The 18,770-nt window shown below is 43.1% G+C and overlaps 1 protein-coding gene across 2 annotated transcripts in view; it reads left to right on the forward strand.

Annotated features, from left to right (window-relative positions):
• The first annotated feature begins 1,113 nt into the window (after positions 1-1,113).
• Positions 1,114-18,770, forward strand: part of LOC145356372 (protein shisa-6-like) — a 519,167-nt gene continuing 501,510 nt past the window's right edge. For both annotated transcript variants that reach the window (XM_080209041.1, XM_080209042.1), the window contains exon 1: positions 1,114-1,694. In XM_080209041.1, the coding sequence (XP_080065167.1) occupies positions 1,135-1,694 (560 nt within the window). In that variant the 5' untranslated portion in view covers positions 1,114-1,134. The remainder of the gene's footprint in view (positions 1,695-18,770) is intronic.

Raw genomic sequence — 18,770 nt, forward strand, 5'->3', positions numbered from 1 at the left:
TTAAGTAGAAGCTGAGGCGGTGACGTTGGCTGGCTGGGTGAGCAGTTTGCGTGGGTTACATTTACTGGGAGGTGGATCGGCCGGGCTGAGCGTTTCACTCATTTTCTGTGTGTGTGTGTGTCTCTCTCTCTCATCCCTGTGCCAATCTGAGTACCATCAGCAGCAAGCGGAGTCAGCCCCCTTTGTGAACGCGGGTAAGTGCTGCCTTTCACCCACATCAGTGAGCTGGCCAACCCGGGATCCCACAACAAGCGGGCAGCACACTCTCTCTCTCTCTCTCTCAAAAGGATTTCCTCCTTCCCTGCCTCTAACTTAAGATCCTCCCCTCCCTCATTTCAGTCTCTTTAAACCAGGTCTCTATCCTGTTCCTTGCCTGTGTGTGTGTGTGTGAGAGAGAGAGAGTGTGGAGATTTATTCCTCTCCTGTTCTGTCTAGCTGTTTCTGAAGCCAGATATATAGCAAACGCTATTTTTTTTTCCACCTTGCACTGCTCTAACCAGCCTCTTTTCCCCTCTCTGTTCTTCTCTCTCTCTCTCCCCCTCCCACTCCCCCTGCCTTGTTCTTTTGTACCCATCAGAGAGAAGGAAGCTGACAAGTCAGATTAAAAAGCCTCCTTCTCCTCTTCAAGATCGCGGGGAACCCAAGATGCTGCTACAAACTTGCACATTCCGACAGAATTTCCGCCTGCCGTCCAGGATTTAGTGCAAGTCCAGCCTAATTTGGACCCTGATCGCCTCTTGTGGCTGGGAGAGGGGAGGGGGGGGTGGAGGTGGAGGTGGGGGGACAGATTGGGCCAATTTGCCGCAGTGGAGAGCGACTCCGTTTGATTTATCTACCCCCCCCCCCCACCGCCTCCTCTCCAACAGCACCAGTGCATGTTCTCATTGAAACAGATACCGGGAGGCGCTGGCCGGTGGAAGGAAGGAAGCAAGGGTGAGTGGGTGATCTGATGGCTAGAGGACATGCTACTTGTTAGCCGGGCCATCGGCAGGAGAGGCCAGCCTTAGTGCTGCCCCCCCCCCCGCCCCCCGGGGGAAGGGGAGGGGGAAAGAGAGAGACAGAGATCAGCACCTTCAGCAAAGGAGGCAGCCCCCCCCCCCCAACCTCCAAACAAAAAAAGATTCCGCAAAGACGATGCAGCATCTTCTGCTGCTGCTAGTCTACATGGACCCCCTGAGCCTGCTGGTGTGTGCAGGGAGGAGCAGGAACAACAGGACGCTGGCATCCCCCCGGCGGCAGGGGGCCAACACCTCCAGGGCGGCACAGGTCAACACCACGGTGGTGGTACCCATCGTGCAGATCAGCAGGATGAAGCCCTTGGTCTTGCAGCACTCCGAGAAGTGCCGGGGTCACTACGACGTGGCCGGCCAGTGGGACCCCGACTTCGAATGCAACAGGACCTCCTACAATTACTGCTGTGGCACTTGCTACATGCGCTACTGCTGCCAGGACAAAAACTATCGGCTGGACCAGAACGGCTGCAAGAACTACGTGACTCCCAGAGTGGAGGTCCAAGTCACCACCGACCCGGACCTGGGCGAGTTGGAGAACGTGTACGACCCCAGCAAAGACAAGACCAACAGCACCGTGTACATCACCTGCGGGGTGATCGCCTTTGTGATTATAGCCGGAGTTTTTGGGAAAGTTGCCTACGACAAAGCCACCCGACCTCCTCGAGAAATGAACGTGTCCAGGTAAGAGCCGACGGGCCGAATGGCCACCTGCTGCACTCTGTTTCTGTTCTAGGCTGCTTTGGTCTGAAATCACCCATTGCCAGAGCTTTCCAACTCCTGTGCAATGTGGCACTCAAACTTTCCCCAATTCGAGCCACCCCCTAATTTCTGGAACACCAAAGCCATAGAAATGCTTTAATAAGAATGATTCATTCAATAATAAAACAAAACCCCTACAGGGTTTACACGGTTTTAGGTTGTTCAAGGGGGGGGGGAAATATTCGCCAGTTGTCCCTGACACCATGAAGGTTGAACAAGAATCCGAAGGGATTGTTTAGGATATCAACATTCCCTGGCTGGGAACCCACTTTTTTCAAATATCTCCAGCTCTCCCCTGTTCAAAGATGAATTTGCTCCCCCCCCACCTTTAAACTATGTGGATTAGTACATACTAGTGTCGGCACCTGGAAAGGGAGAGTCAGACAAGGGGGAAAGTTGAAGGTTTGTATAGTCCTCTTGAAAAGAATACCATCCTTTGGGGTGTTGGGGGGTGACCAGGAGAGAGAATTGCCCCAAATTGTACCGACCTACAACTCAAAAGGCAGGGATCACACACACACAAAACCCTCAGATATTTCACTAACCACCCAAATCAAAAAAAAAGCAAGCTAAAAATATTACAAAGAGTTGAGAATATTTTAAAAGCGTGCTTCTACAATGAGGATAAAGTGTGATCATTTGTATTTGCAGTTTGATTGCCCTGCTTTGAACTTGGTAATATACCGCAGAAAGTGGTGCCACCCATGATCATGCTTTGCTGCTTTTTTTTTGTCAATCGAAACAAATAAAGTTTCAGTAGAATTGCCCAATGATGTACACCATCTGTATAAATCTACTAGTCAGAATATTGCCCCAGAAAAATCGTGGACATGTTGCTTTAGTCTAATATTTAAGCACAAACTAAGCAGCCCATAAATAGGACAGGCGCATCATTCCTCTTTATTCCTATCCCGACTATTCATAGAATCATAGAACCCTACAGTGCAGAAATGGGCCATTCAGTCCATTGAGCCTGTACTGACAGCAAGTCCAGCCAGGCCCTATCTCATGTATTTACCCTGCTAATCCCCCTGACACTAAAGGGCAATTTAGCATGGCCAATCAACCTAACCCCCATATCTTTGGAGTGTGGGGGGAAACCAGAGCACCCAGAAGGAACCCACGCAGAGAGAACTTACAAACTCACCCAAAGCTGGAATTGAACCTGGGTCCCTGGTGCTGTGAGGCACAGTGCTAACCACTGCTGTGCTGTTGCTCTAATATTTTAGGTGTTCAAGGAAGGCGAATATCCTCCAGGTAACCCAGACATCACGTTCACTGTTAACACTTTCAGGTGATAACTACAGCACAAAAGAGAATTTGCGGCTGAAGATTTCGGAGCTATTGGAACGTGGTCTAACAAACATATTGATCAATAGAAGTTTCAGACCTGGGGTTCATTTTTTTTCTCTATTTTCTTAATATCTGCTCACTGATGAAACACCAGGTCCCGTAATGTAGTCAGGCAGTGCCATGAATTATTTGCAATGAATTAGTATGCCTGTTGCTATTTTAAAAGTGTGATGTTGTTTTCCATCTGAAATCACAATTTATTTTATTTTGCTGGCCTCAACAATATTCTTTTCTAACTTAGCATATCAGAGTGAGCATGACCATTGCAAAAAGGGACTTTGAAAACTGGAGCATGCTTTTGCTTTATCTGCTCATCCCCTAGCATAACAAACGTTTGACATTATTGTATAATTGGACTGCAGATATACTGCCACCTTCATTCTGATATAATCACGCTGATTTTAAAGTGACAGTACACCTTAGAAGCAGGTCAGTCTCTCAGCACACTAGACAGAGATGTGGGGCCACCTTAGTTAGGTTGTCTCACACTGCGTAGGATAACATGCTGAAAAACTCTGGCCCCAAGACAAAACTGCAGACAGCATCATACGCCTCCTATGCAAACTTACATTTCAATGCTTTTAATGCCTGAGGAAGGCTGAAGTTAGTCCTGCATTCTCCAATAGTGGCGGTGTTTGTTAAGCAAAAATTCAATAGTTCCCTTGTCACTAAGCACAAAGAGGGGTCATCTGTAACACCACATTTCGCAGGTACTGGCCTGAAACTAGTAACTTTTGTGCAGGTGTAATCGTGACCACATTATCTTTGTCTCTGATCCATTTACCATTCTTCCTTTCATTTTCCCAGCATGTACATCGCTTGCCAATTTCATGTGGCAACAGGAAGAGATGCAGCAAGAGCCAGCTTTAGTAATATGTGTGACCTTATGTATTTTCTACTGAATGAAGTATGGTTGGCAGAGATATGAAGCAATAGTAGCAAAGGAACAAAAGCACAGTATAGCTGATGCTTCAAATTTGGAATAAAAACAGCAAATGCTGGAAGTACTCAGCAGGTCACACAGCATCTGTGGAGTGAGAAGCAGAGTCAACTTGATACCTGATTTTGTTTCTCTGCACATGCTGCCTAATCCGCTGAGTATAGCCCACATTTTCTATTTTTATATCTAATTGAATCATATAGTCTTAATGATTAAAACTCATTGAGCTTTGTTCTTGCAGTTCCAGCAGCAGAATCCCGCTGTTTTTTTTTGCACCTTATTATCAGCTACCCATGGCCTACATTTATTTTCCTGAATGACTATGAAACTGGTGCACTCAGGGACACAAGTAGTTTGCATCCCATCAGTAAAAAAATGTTTGCATTGCTATTTCAATAACCAAAGCACGGAACTGCAGACATCCCATCTAATTCCAGCAAAGCACATAGGAATATGATTTGGGGTTTCATTTACTTAAACTGGTACAGCTTACAAATATTCTTTTGCTTCAGTCAAGGCTTTTTTTCAGCAGTACCTCAGTATGAATTCAAACCATAAATATTAATGCTAGAACTAGGGAGACACAGTGGCACAGTAGTTAGCGCTGCTGCCTCACAGTGCCAGGGACCCGGTTCAATTCCCGACTTGGATCACTCTCTGTGTGAAGTCTGCACATTCTTCCTGTGTCTGCATGGGATTCCCCTGGGTGTTCTGGTTTTCTCCCACAGTCTAAAAATGTGCAGGTTAGGAGCATCGGCCATGTTAAATTACCCCTTAGTGTCCTGGTATGCGTAGGCTAGAGGGATTAGCGAGGTAAATATGTGGGGTTACGGGGATAAAGCCGAAGTGGGATTGCTGTCAGTGCAGGGTCTTCTCCTGCACTGTAGGGATTCTATGGTTTAACTTATGGATGTTTCCAACACAGATTAAAAGCATAAGTCTTCTCCATGATTGGCTTGTTTCATAGATCATAGAATCCTACCGTGCAGAAAGAAGCCCTTCGGCCCATCGAGTCTGCACCGAACACAATCCCACCCAAGCCCTACTCCTCATATCCCTACACATTATACCCACTAATCCTTCTAACCTACCCATCCCTGGACACTAAGGGGCAATTTCTTAGCATAGCCAATCAACCTAACCCGCACATCTTTGGACTGAATTTCAATTGAATTCAGCAAATTTCCTTTTAATTTGTTTTTGCAGACATGTTTAAAGTTACTCATTTCTGTATAATTCAGGGATGATTTTGTTTACGAGGTAAACAGAGTATTTTTTTTCTCCAAATAACATTGAAGAAGTGGGAAAAAGAGGAGAAAGTACTAACATCTTAGAATCAGGAAATTAAAACTATCGTGTTGCTTATGAAATTGATTCCTGAAATGAAGCTTTTGCATCAGCTGGGTGATTGAAGTATCAGGATGCCTGGTATACTGTCAGTGAAATATACAATGAAGTATTAAGAAATCTGGTATACCACCAGTGAAATATACAATGATTGAAGTATTTGGAAACCTGGTATATTGTAAGTGAAAATACAACAATTGAAGTATCAGGAAGCTTGGCATACTGTCAGTGAAATATATATTGATTGAAGGATCAGGAGCGCTGGTATAATTATAATGAATATACAATGAATGAATTATCAGGAAACCTGGTATACTGTTAGTGTAATACTGTATAGAACGACTGGGTAAGATATCCGGCAACTATAGTAGGGCGGGGGGGGAGCAACTATAATGCGCAGGGACAGTACGCTCAAATCTGGGAGGATAGCAGAAGTGCACCTTCATTTAATTCATTAAAGCACAGCAGAGTTTTTATATCTGTTCCAATCTCAGTGCGAACAATGGTAGGAACAAAATGTCAAATTACTATACACAGCTTGTTTAACTTAATTACTTTTATACGCTTATTGAGCTAAAAATATTTCAGTAGTTTGACAATCTTATGGTTATTAATTTTGAGAGAGCCAGCTGTGAATATCCATGTTACAGGATGACGGTGATGGGACAGGTTATAAAGATGCTGTGAACACTGATAGACTCAGGCTAGAAGAGGCGCAATCTAATCATTCCACTAGCAAACTCTACCAAAAGGAAAAAAAAACTCAATGGACTGAACAGCTTAGGTTCAATCTAGAAACAAATTAAGAGAAGCAGACACCATCTAAATTAGAACAGATTACATAACTCATGTCCACCAGAAAGACCAGAGTTCAAATCTGATCAATGAACTCTCAGGCTACTCAACTGCTCAGCCCCAAACTTCCTTTCGCTCCCACACAGCAGATGATTCTCTGATCTGCAAAGCAGGAGGCACAATGGAACCACTGCGATATGAAGTAAAACTATTAAGTCCTTCAGAAACTCAAAGCCATGAGAAAATACATCCTCTATTAGCTACCATTGACACAATGCTAAATCTGTAACCTTTAGCTACTAGACTCCAATACAGCCAAGCTCATAAATGCTATACAATGCAACACCCTGTAGAAATGGAGCACAAGGCATCAAATGGATGGAGTTCAGTAATGGGTTGCAAGATCAGTGTTGTGGCTTACAGAGTAATTGATGTTATTCAGGAGGTAGCTCAGATTTTAGTTTATTTAGTAAATACAATATCTGGTACGGTGCTAAGCTGCACAGACCAGGAAGGTTACTATTGCAACTCTGATCTGTGCTGAGTTATTGAGGGAGACGATAGGAATATGGCGATTGGCATTAATCTTCCTGCACCAAGAAATGGGAAATAAAGAGCCAGCCTGTTTTAGACCACTATTCAGTGAGCACTGCTGGAAAATGTGCATTGCCAACATTGGATGAAATCAGAATACGGGTGACCTTAATGCCTGACACTTGAGTAGCCTTCTGACACAGACTGTCCACTGTGTTTAGACCTCACAGAAGGGGTGTCACTCCTTCTAGCTGGATCTCCTGTGACCATCTCATTTACCTTCTGGAGGGGCACACAGCTGAGGTAGCTGCTGTTGCTGCTACTGGTATTGCTGTTGAGCAGTTTACGGTGCTATGATTTCTGTTCTCGTCCCTCAGTGGAAGTGGAAGGCAGAATGGCGAAAACTGTTACCATGCAAAGAGCTGGACAGGTGAAGTGCCTTCCAACATATTGGCAATCACCTACTGAGGACTGATATCAGTCTCAGAGGGAAGAAATGCTTTGAACAGCTTGCCCATGGCTGAAGATCTTCAATGTAACCGATCAAAGCCATTCCAGTTTGTCAAGTTCAGTAAAGAAGCTTTCCTCATTGTGTAATCACCTCAGTGACCCCGACAAATTGCCAACAGGTTCCATGACTGGAAAGTCCAGGATTCAGGGCTGAAGCACTTTGTAATTGACATTGTAATAACCTGAACAATTACTTATTTGCATACCTGACAGATCCAATCCCTTCTCTGACTAAATGCTGGGGAAAGCCAGAACAGGGTGAGATCATAATAATATAAAAGCAAAATACTGCGGGTGCTGGAAGCTGAAACAAAAACAGAAAAATGTTGGAAAATCTCAGCAGGCCCGACAGCATCTGTGGGGAGAGAATAGAGCCAATGTTTCAAGTCTTGATGACCCTTCGTCAGAGCCGCTCTGATGAGTTCTGACGAAGGGTCATCAAGACTCGACACGTTGGCTCCATTCTCTCTCCACAGATGCTGTCAGATCTGCTGAAATTTTCCAGCATCTTTCTGTTTTTATTGTGGGAGGGTGAAATCATGTCATGCTCCTAACCCATTGTCAATTTAATCAATTTCCCACCCGCCTTGCCCTTGGTGCCAATTCCAACCATCTGAGAAAATTCTGCCCACGCTGATTTCTTACCTGAACAAGGTACTGGGAGAGGTGGGGGAGGGGGGGAGGTGTGGGTGGTAACCGGGGGAAATCCCCAGCTTGCAAAATAACTGTACAAAGACAAATTAAGCTACCAAGATCTCAGGATTGGGGTGCAGCATTTAAATCACTTGGACCTGGTTATTTTTGACCGCACATTAACATCTTTTGGCAGTGTTGTTTGGAGTTCTGAAACTCTGGGGGGGCGGGGGCAGTGAATCTGCCCATATAGCAGTAAAAGATATCACGGAGGCCGCTGAACCCCTTTGAAAGGTCGCTGTATTCATGAGAACATTATTTGCTTGTATGCTTGTAGAAACAACAGATGCATCACAATGAATTTACATCGTTTTAAGTTCTTGGGAAGCAAGCCATGTAGATTACTGTATGGGGAAATTTTACATACAGCCTGCGTTCCATTCTAACTGATCTCTGCTGGTCTATTTCACAAAACGACATCACCAAAGTCTTCTTTAACTTGTATCCATATTGGCATCTCCCTACTTTCCAACAAAATCTACCCCAGAAAATTGTTCCCTTCTTGGCTTTAACAATTACTTTCTCTGATTGTACCTTTACAGCTCGTCCTAGTAATTGTTCCCCTCAGCTCCATTTGTCCTTCTTTTTATTTTGCTCTCACCATCACCGTCTCAGCATTAACAACAACTTGTATTTAAATGGCAACCTGAATTCAAAAATCTGTCACTAATTGATCACAGAAGCATAACCAGACAAATAGACACTAAGGAGACAGCAGGTGGTGGGTCAAGCTTGGTCAAAGAAATACGTTTTACCCATCTTTATGTTGGCGATGGAGAGGTGAAGCAGTTTAGAGGGAGAAATGCCGGAAAGTGGGGTCCAGCCAGCTGATGATGTGGCTGCCAATAGTAGTGCAAAGCAGTGGTAAAGGAAAAATCACACAACAGTCCAAAGTTAAAGAAATTAAGTTTTGTGGTTGGGGTGGTGTGTGGGGAGAGGAGTCGTGTGTGCTTTAGTGCTGGAGCAGGTGAAAGAGATAGAAATAAGCAAGGCCATGAAGGCAATTAAATAGAATGGTCACAATTTAATTCTGAGGTATCTCCCTCTTTTCCTGCCGTAGTCTCAATTTTGCATTTTAACTGCACCCTCGTCTCCTCTATACCACCTTTGCGGTTCTTGTCCAATTAGTCCCCATCCAAACATCTGTACTTCCCTCAGGTATTCTACAAAGGTTGAGACAACAGGGTTTTATACACATACGCTGCATTATGTGCATTTCATTCAGTAGCAAGAAAATGAAGTGGATTGAAGACGTTCGGTGAAACCACGGTATCAGTGTAATCTCTGAGTAGCCGTATTCATAACTCACGCCACGGGGTGGGTGACTGGCGGCCTCGCCTGATCTGAAGCTGTTATTCATACTGCTAAGCGCAGAGAGTATTAGCATTTGTGTGCTCAGTGCATTGCTACTTTTTTAAAGTTTATTTTGTTAGTCACAAGTAAGGCTTACATTAAGACTGCAATGAAGTGACTGTGAAATTCCCCTAGTCGCCACATTCCGGCATCTGTTCAGATCAATGCACCGAACCAGCACGTCTTTCCGAATGTGGGAGGAAACCGGAGCACCCGGAGGAAACCCATGTAGACACTGGGAGAATGTGCAGACTCCACACAGACAGTGACCCAAGTCGGGAATTGAACCCGGGTCCCTGGCTCTGTGAGGCAGCAGTGCTAACCACTGTGGCTCCTGGTTCTTTCCTTCCAAGATTGGCAGCTGCAAGATTGCAACAATATATTCACAACCACACTATTGGAAGGAAGGCTGCACCAGACAGCATTTGAGAACAGCAGAGACAATTAAAGACGGATCTTAAATATGCTTACAATTCTTACTGTCTTTTATATGAAATGCACATAATCGTTCCTGTTTGATAGCTACAATTTCCTGTACTTGTTTCTGCTGCTCAAGCATCTTGAGTTTTGCTCCTTACGTTTCACATCAGAATTGCTTTTTTTTTGAACAATACCACATCCAGCCTCACAACTGTCATGAAAGAGCAGTTTTATTGAATGACGATACAGTATATTTCCACAAAGATCTCCACAATGCACCCTTTCGTATACACTGTGCAAAGGAGAAAAAGATGATTGCGAGTGTTATTTGAAGCTGGAAACTCTTACAGGATTGAGAAAATTCAATAATAGCGAGGAAATGTGATTATAATGTATACTCCAGTTAAGCAGCTCAAACTGGGTCAGACTGAGAGGCCAAGAGGGCACCTTCTGTGATGTAAATTTTATGATAGCAGAAGCAAATGCAACATGTTATACATACTCCGTACATTTAAGCACAAGTTTTGTCTCATTTTATAGCATGCGGACGTTTCCCATCTCCATTGGCTTTTATTATTCAACTAAGCCTTCTGAATATAACCAAAATTGTGAATCGAAGATGATGGCACTAAAACATTTTGCATTTTTTTTAACATTTGACGTCCAGACAACATGATACAAGAACATGAAAAGTCAGAGCGCTCGTAGACTATATGACCCCATGTGCTGGCTCTGCCATGCATTTGAAAACAATCATGGCTGGTCTGAACTTGGCCTCAATTCCATGTCTCTGCCTGTTCCTCATAACACTTGACTCCCCTTTAGGTCAAAGCGTTAACTATCATAGCCATCAATATACACATTCATCCTCCATAGCTCACTGGGTAGTGAATTCCAAAGATCCCCCACTTTCCAAGAGAAGAAATGTCCCCCAAATGGATGACTTTTTATTCTGAAGCCAAGCCCCCTCATTCTTCCACATGGGGAAATACCCCCACCTCTATCTTGTTAACACACCCCCACCTCATAATTTGACATGTTTCAATTAGATCACCTCATCTTTTTCTAAACTCCAGTGAGTTTAGGCGTAACCTGAGTTTAGGCGTAGCCTTTCTTCATAAGATGAAGGATGAATTTTTCTGTCCCACTTTCCATGGGAGTCATAGCACGCAGAAGAAGACCATGCAAAGATCTGTTCACCTCAGACGGGAATTTCCGGCCTTGTGGCAAGTGTGGAGTGCGGCTGGAAAATCCCATCCAGAATCCTCATCTCCAGATTCTGAGCCAAATTCTCTGAACTGCCTCCAATGGAAGTCTATCGCTCCTCAGATAAGGAGACCAAAACTGTATACAATACTCTAGGTATAGTCCAACCAATGCCCTGTACAAATGAAGCAAGCCTTCCATATTTTATCCTCCAGCTGTTTTATTTGCAATAGACACCACTATTCCACTTTCTTCCTTAACTACTTGCGTCTCTGTGTGTTTTTGCGTTTCGCGTACGAGGATATCCAGATCTTTCTACACCGTAGTATTCTATAGTCTTTTGCCCAGTTAAATAATATTTTGCTTTTCTATTCCTCCTACAAAATAGATCATTCACATTTTCCCTCATTTACTAAAATTTTGTGCACACACTTAACCTAGCTATATTCCTTCGTGGACTCTCTGACCGGAATTTTACTGGCACGCCTGCTCTGATTCCGGGGGTGAGCCAGGCTCGGAGAATGGGATCGTACGAACATTGGGCGGGTGTGCCGGTAAAATTCCACCCTTCGTGTCCTCTTCACAATTGCTTCCGCGCGTACCTTTGTTCTGTTAGCAAATTTGGCTGCAATATGTTTGATCCCTTCATCCAAATCAATAATAAAAGTTACAAATAGATAAAGGCCCAGCAGCTATCCCTGCGGCACCCCATTAGTTCCAGTTTGCCAACCTGAAAATGACCCATTTATCCGAAGTTTCAATTTTCTGTTAGCTATCCATAATCTAGGCTAATATTTTATTCCCTCCCATCACCTGGGCTGTTATCTTGTGCATTAACCATTCATGATACTTAAGTTAGGGAACATTCTTTCATGTAAAACGTGGCAGAAGTGTGGAAGCAAAAAATGTTATAGGTGTTAACAAATATTCTATATGTGAGGTTGATAGATGTTTGTTCACTGAAGCAGGTAAATGGAGTTAGGGTACATGTTCTCATTGAATGGCAGAACAGTCTTCAGGGACTGAATGAGCTACTCTTCCTGTATCCCCAGTATAAAGGTACGTCAGAAAGGAAGAGGTATTTCTTTTTTGCAGAAAGTCAATGAGCTCTGGGGTTAATTGCTGCTGAGTGCAGATTCCTTGCCAGATTTCAGAGTGGAATTGCATGAGTTCCTGTGAGCAACAAACATAACCACCTAAAGAAGAGAGCTGGAATGTCGGGAATGGTACCAATGTGAAGTCGGAGACCTTGATTTGCTTCGAGGGTTTGAGAGCAATTTCACAGGCATTTCTCCGATAGTCACTTGATAGTTTAGAACTTGACTATTGCTGAAAAAAAGAGACGTGCTGATAAAGCTTCTCTTTTTGCACTCATTAGGGCATGAGAATGTCAAATTTCAAAGGGAGTTGCAATTGATAGTGCAAGTGAAGAAGGTTGTGAAGCGAACTCTGATTGGTAGAGGTGTTGCCATGGAGAGTGCACAAGGGAAAAGTTAACTGCCAAGCTTTTGTTTAAATTCAAACCAGGCAAGCTGACTCTGATTTTCAAGGCATTACCAAGAGGAATGAACCAGTAAACGGCTGTTCCCCAACTATTCATTTAGTTGAAAAAGGCATAATGCGCAGATATGTTTCTTTTTGTTTATAGAGGATGGAACCATATGTATATACATATGGGCAAGCCACACTGAGCCCAACTGATGGTATTAAATTAGTTGTTAGTATAATTCTTAGCTCACTCAGGATTGTTTAGTAAGTGCTGTCCAATCATGGAATCACATCAAATGTTGAACACTGTGTTCTGGGTTTTGCAAATACAAGTTGGTTAAGTATGGCCAGTATTTTGCCTGTGGTTTATAGCCAATGGCAGGTACTGTTTGACATGACCACCCAGTTACTGGGATGTATGACCGATACACCTGACATCACACTGACATGGAAGTTCATTTATCACATGGCTCACTGGGCGACACGGTGGCACAATGGTCAGCACTGCTGCCTCACAGCATCAGGGAGCCAGGCTTCAATTCCAGCCTTGGGTGACTGCGTGAATTTTGCATGTTCTCCCCGTGTCTGCGTGAGTTTCTTCTGGGTGCTCCAGTTTCCTCCCACAGTCCAAAGATGTACAGGTGAGGCCATGCTAAATTGTCCTTTGGTGTCAGGGAGACTAGTAGGGTAAACGGGATTGGGATTGTTGTCACGACAGGCCTGAAGGGATGAAAGGCCTCCTTCTGCACTGTAGGTATTCTATGATTCTACAATTTGTATGATGGCTAGAATATCTTTTTGACTTGATGGCAGCATTGTGTTGTTGGAGAATACCACCCATTTGCATAATAGCAGTATAATAGCTTCACCTATTGCTCAAATTTCTGAGATATCTTACCCTTCCCAGTAAGCTGAGATAGGCTGGGCACTTTTCAGGGCCAAAAGTGACAGCTTATGGCCTTACTGTTTCCTGGTGCGTTGTCCATAGCAAGACCTCTACTCATCATCACAAGCAGTCAGCATCCTCTTTTCGTTTCATATAAATTACTCCCTTTGAGATTTGGCATTCTTGTGTCAGTCCTGTTGAGTGCAAGATGAAAAGCTTCAACATGATAAATTGCTCCTTAGTGTCAGGGAGATTAGAAGGAAAATACATAGAGTAACAGGGACAGGGCCTGGGTGGGATTATTTTAGGTGCAGTCTCAATGGGCCGAATGGCCTCTTTCTGCACTGGAGTGAACCTATGATTCTATTCTACATTGTTCTCATAATCCTATGCATGATCCATCCGGTAAATCAAATTCAGTACACTTGATTAAACCTTAAAGTAATTAATTCCCAACGCATGGTTGGTGCCTTGATGTTTATTTATGAAGTAACACTAGCAGAAGAAAAAGGCAATATAAAACATATTACTGAAGATTATGGGCGTCTTATAATCCTTCAGATAGGAACTGAGCAAATTCCTGTCAGAGTTAAACATCACAGGATGTACAGGTCAGTGATAGGATGGGGTAGTTCGTATTAAAGAGGTTCACATGTGCTGGACTTTGAAGTTTTATTTATTACTGTCACAAGTATAAGATGTTGAGAGGTATAGATTGGGTGGATTTTCAGAGGCTTTTTCCAAGAGCTGGAATGGTTACTATGAGAGGACACAGGTTTAAGGTGCTGGGGAGTAGGTACAAAGGAGATATCAGGGGTAAGTTTTTCACTCAGAGGGTGGTGGGTGAATGGAATCGGCTGCCATCGGTAGCAGTGGAGTCAAATTTGATAGGGTCTTTCAATAGGGTCCATCTTTTGGACTGTGGGAGGAAACCGGAACACCTGGAGGAAACCCCACACAGACACTGGGACAACGTGCAGACTCTACACAGACAGTGACCCAAGCTGGGAAATGAACTCAGGGTCTCTGACACTGTGAAGCAGCAGTGCTAATCATTGTGCCACTCCCCTGATCTCCTTTAATGGGTTTCTGGTTTTATTTCAACTGAATTTGCAGGATTTTAAAGCTCGAGCTTGGTGTCGCCCCATCACTTCTTCCGATTTATTTCCATCCTTGAAATATACCATCAGTTTTGGACTAAAATTGAAGTTTCACAGTGAAAATTGGAGAGGAAGATTACTTCTGGAAATGACACATGGTGGCAGTTTACTGCTGCATGCATTGAATGAAGAAAACAGTTCTCAAAAAGAAGTCAGAGTAAAATAATTGTAAACTTTACAATTTGATTTCAGCTTATTTGAAACCACGCATGGCAAAAATGCACGTTTGCAGGACAAACACAAGTTAACTTTCATGGGAGAATGAAGAGAATATGTTATATCAATATGTATTATTCATATATTCTGAAATCGCATGCTCACACACAAAAAGTGCTTAAATAATTAAGTGGTTGTGAAACATTTTTGGACATCCCGAGAATTTAAAATTTTGTCTTTCCTTCAAGGTAGTGATAGTCAGTGAACATTGGCAACCCTGCCATTATGATTTCAGAGATATTGTTGATGGCTGATGTGAGAAGTGAGACTTGCTTGAGAACGCTACACTTAAGTGACAACAGGTCTTTAAATTTGTGTATTATATCAACACAAGTACAAACGCTTTCATTTTGTGTACCTGAAATATGTCAGTCCGTTCTCCAGCAGATGCCATGTTTAGTCATAGCTGTCAACATGGGGGAGCTATTACGAATGAGATTTACGATCACCATGTGAGACTGATCACCAGTTCATTTAAGCATATGGAGCTGGGTTATTTTTAAGCATTGAAGAAACAGCAAAAGAGGTTACGTTTTTTTAAATCCAATGACTGAGTCTCATTTCATATGAGTAAGGCTTGGTAGGTATGACGGCTGTTACCACAGGTGTGTGAAAGTTCATGGTTTCCTTAACAACCACCTGCAGACAGGGCTTTAATTCAGAGTTAAGCCGTGGGCATCAAAAATTCTCAGACTAAATACTGTTAGAATCATTCTCCATCTACGGCCATTTATTGACCATATTATTGCAATTAGCTTTACCACTTAATCACTCCTTGTAAGCACCCTGGAACCCCCAGCAGATGACATCAGGAAGAAAACCAGAAGGGCAGTACTGAGTAGGACATTAAAATATGCAACCATAAAATCCATAATATCCCTACAGTGCAGCCCATCGAATATGCACTGACCCTCCAAAAGCGCAGCCCACCCAGGCAATCTCCTCTGCCCTATCTGCGTAACATTTACCATGGCTAATCCACCTAACTTACAAATCTTTGGACATTAAGGGGCAATTTATCATGGCCAACTCACCTAACCTATACGTCTTTAGACTGTGGGTGGAAAGTGGGGCACCCAGAGGAAACTGATGTAGACATGGGGAGAATGTGCAGACTCCACACAGATAGTCACCTAACACCAGAATCAAACATGGGTCCCTGGCATTGTGAGGCAGCAGTGCCAACCACTGTACCACCATGCCACTCCTTAAATATTGGCAGGGACACCAGGAAGAAGTGCTGTGCTCTTTATCGAATAGTACCATGAAATATTGTGTATCTGTTTGACAAAGTGAAGCTTTGGTTCTTGACATTTCCTCTGAAAGGTAGCACCTCTGACAGTACAATGTTCCCTCAATAATTTTAAGCTTTTAGTTTATTTATTAGTGTCACAAGTACACTTACATTAACACTGCAGTGAAGTTACTGTGAAAATCCCCCAGTCGCCAAACTCTGGCACCTATTCGGGTACACTAAGGGAGAATTTAGCATGGCCAATGCACCTAACCAGCATGTCATTTGGACTGTGGGAGGAAACCGGAGCACCTGGAGGAAACCCACGCAGACACGGAGAGAAAGCACAGACTCTGCACAGTGACTCAAGGCAGGAATCAAACCTGGGTCCCTGGCGCTGTGAGACAGCAGTGCTAACCACAGTGCCAAGGGTAGCCTGCTTTGACTTTTGCGCTCAAGAGCTGGAGTGGGATTTGAACCCAGAACTGCATGATTCAGAGGCCAGTGTGCTGCCAACTGAGTGACAGCTGCGGAACCAAATATGGGGACAGCTTGTGCTGATGATACACAGTTAGAAACTAAAAATTTAAAGATGCGGAGGGCTCTGGCTACTTGTTCCTCATTGCTGATTAAACGTACAAAGTTGGCAATTTACTAGCGGGAATTTTTAGTCCTGAGCTTTATTTTCTGAACAAGGCACAGATTATTCTTTATCGTGTCCCAGATCATCATGAAAAACGCATTTGGAAAATATGAAGAGATTGGCATCACAGCCATTGAGCTCCTGAGTTTCAGTCCCTTCGATCTTGCTACCTATGCTTCATAAATACAATTCTATGTATCCGCAAATGCTTATCTTACCAGTGGTGAGACGGAACATGATACGAGAGGAAAGATCATATTGATGCTTCAGCATATCAACAGCTTAATTTCCTGGTAGTGAGATGTCATCAAAGTTGTAACAAGTACAATGCGATGTAGGCATTAGCTATAGTTCCTTGCCTTTCTTGAAAAGACTGATTATAACAGTGCTCAAACCTACACAGGCTAATCAAAATGGGTCTGTATAGTATCATTCCTTTCGTTATTCTTTGTGCCACACCGATAGGAAAAAGATCTGTTTTAGAACTCTGCCACTGCTAATTTCAGGTAAGATGTTACATCATGGCTGAGTTGACCCCACAAACTGGAAGCTTCCACGACACTATTGTGTCCTGACCAATATGGATCCCTCAGTCAACACTACTACAACTCTCCACAGATGCTGCCAGCTCTGCTGAGTATTTCCACCACTTTGCTTTCATTTGAGATCTCTGCCGTATTCACTTTTGAATCATTGAAACAGGTTATCTTGGCATTTATTTCTTTGAGACCTTGCTGTGCGCAAATTTCATAACTTCAGGAATACATCTGCAGAGAATTAATTTTTTTTTCACTTCAAAAAATAATTAATTCTGTGCAGATGTATTCCTGAAATTATGAAAGGCATGATATAAATATTAGTTCTTTCTTTCTTCCTCAGAAGCCATCAGTAAAAATGCGGATAAGTACCTGCAGCGATTGTTCGATTGCTTCTCAATCTCTCCTGAAAGGTGAAGCAACAGTGGGGTTAGTGCTTGAGAAAGTTTGGCTCTAATTACTACCTCCACTCATGAAACCATCAAAGTTAGGAAGCTGCTATGCTGGAGAGGGAGAAGAAGAGGAAGGAGGAAGTTTTAAGTTTATTTATTAGTGACACAAGTAGGCTTGCATTAACACTGTAATGAGGTTACTGCGAAAAATCCCCTAGTCGCCACACTCCGACACTTGCTGGAGGGAGAATTTAGCCTGGCCAGTGCAACTATCCAGCACAGCCTACAGATTGTGGGAGGAAACCAGAGCACCTGGAGGAAACTGGGGAAGAATGTGCAGACTTCACCCCTGACAGTGACCCAAGCCGGGAATTGAACCCAAGTCCTTGGCACTGTGAGGCAGCAGTGCTAACCACTGCACCACCGTGCCACCCATGAAAACCATCATAGCGACATTACATCTTACCCCGAAACGTTTGAACTGGCCATGCATTGTGCCATCACCCTGCTCTTTTTAATAGGATAGAATTCTGCACTTTCACTCAAAGCAAGCTAACACAAACCCCAATCATCTGGTTGCATTACTTTCACTTCCTGTAATTCATTCCTGTAATCACTTTTATTTTTAAAGGTCAGGGACAGAAGGTCCGGGATCCGTGGATTACATTATGAGGGAAATATTTCCCATGATAAAGTCCGGATATATTTTCGCTGACTTTAATTGTGTTTGATATTAGATATTATACATTTTGATTGTTTTTGTTCAAAGTACACTGCGCAGAGAGCTGAAATATCAGGACCCAGGGCTACTACGTTTGGTCTTGGATTGGTATTTAACAGCAAGGACAGAATTTAAAATAAGAGGTGCTCTGACACTGCTCGGGGCTGATGGATGGTCTCACGGCTCCACTTGTGACTGGAATATATTATTGAGGCTTCCTGACCACGAATTGAAAACTCGTTATGAAAATAAAATTACTTATGTCATTGAAAACAAATCACTGAGAGAAAATAAACCAAAAAAAAAAGCATTTTGGAAAACAACAGAAAAAAAACAATTTGCCCAGTTCTCTAACTCCTCTAATTGAGAAAAATATTCTTAAGATCTCAACTGATTGAATTTTGCACTGTCAAATAATGTTAAATTTTAATTATTGATAGATGTGAAAAAATATGCTGGGAAATGGCAACCACCTGAGTTAAATATTTTCCGTGCAACAGCTATGCGTCCATATAATTGATCTGAATTTACCTATTGTTGTGTTCTAAAATGTCAATTTTTAACATCTCCA

Source organism: Carcharhinus amblyrhynchos, chromosome 21 (assembly GCF_965287045.1).
Source record: "Carcharhinus amblyrhynchos chromosome 21, sCarAmb.v2.hapA, whole genome shotgun sequence".
Lineage (NCBI taxonomy): Eukaryota > Metazoa > Chordata > Chondrichthyes > Carcharhiniformes > Carcharhinidae > Carcharhinus > Carcharhinus amblyrhynchos.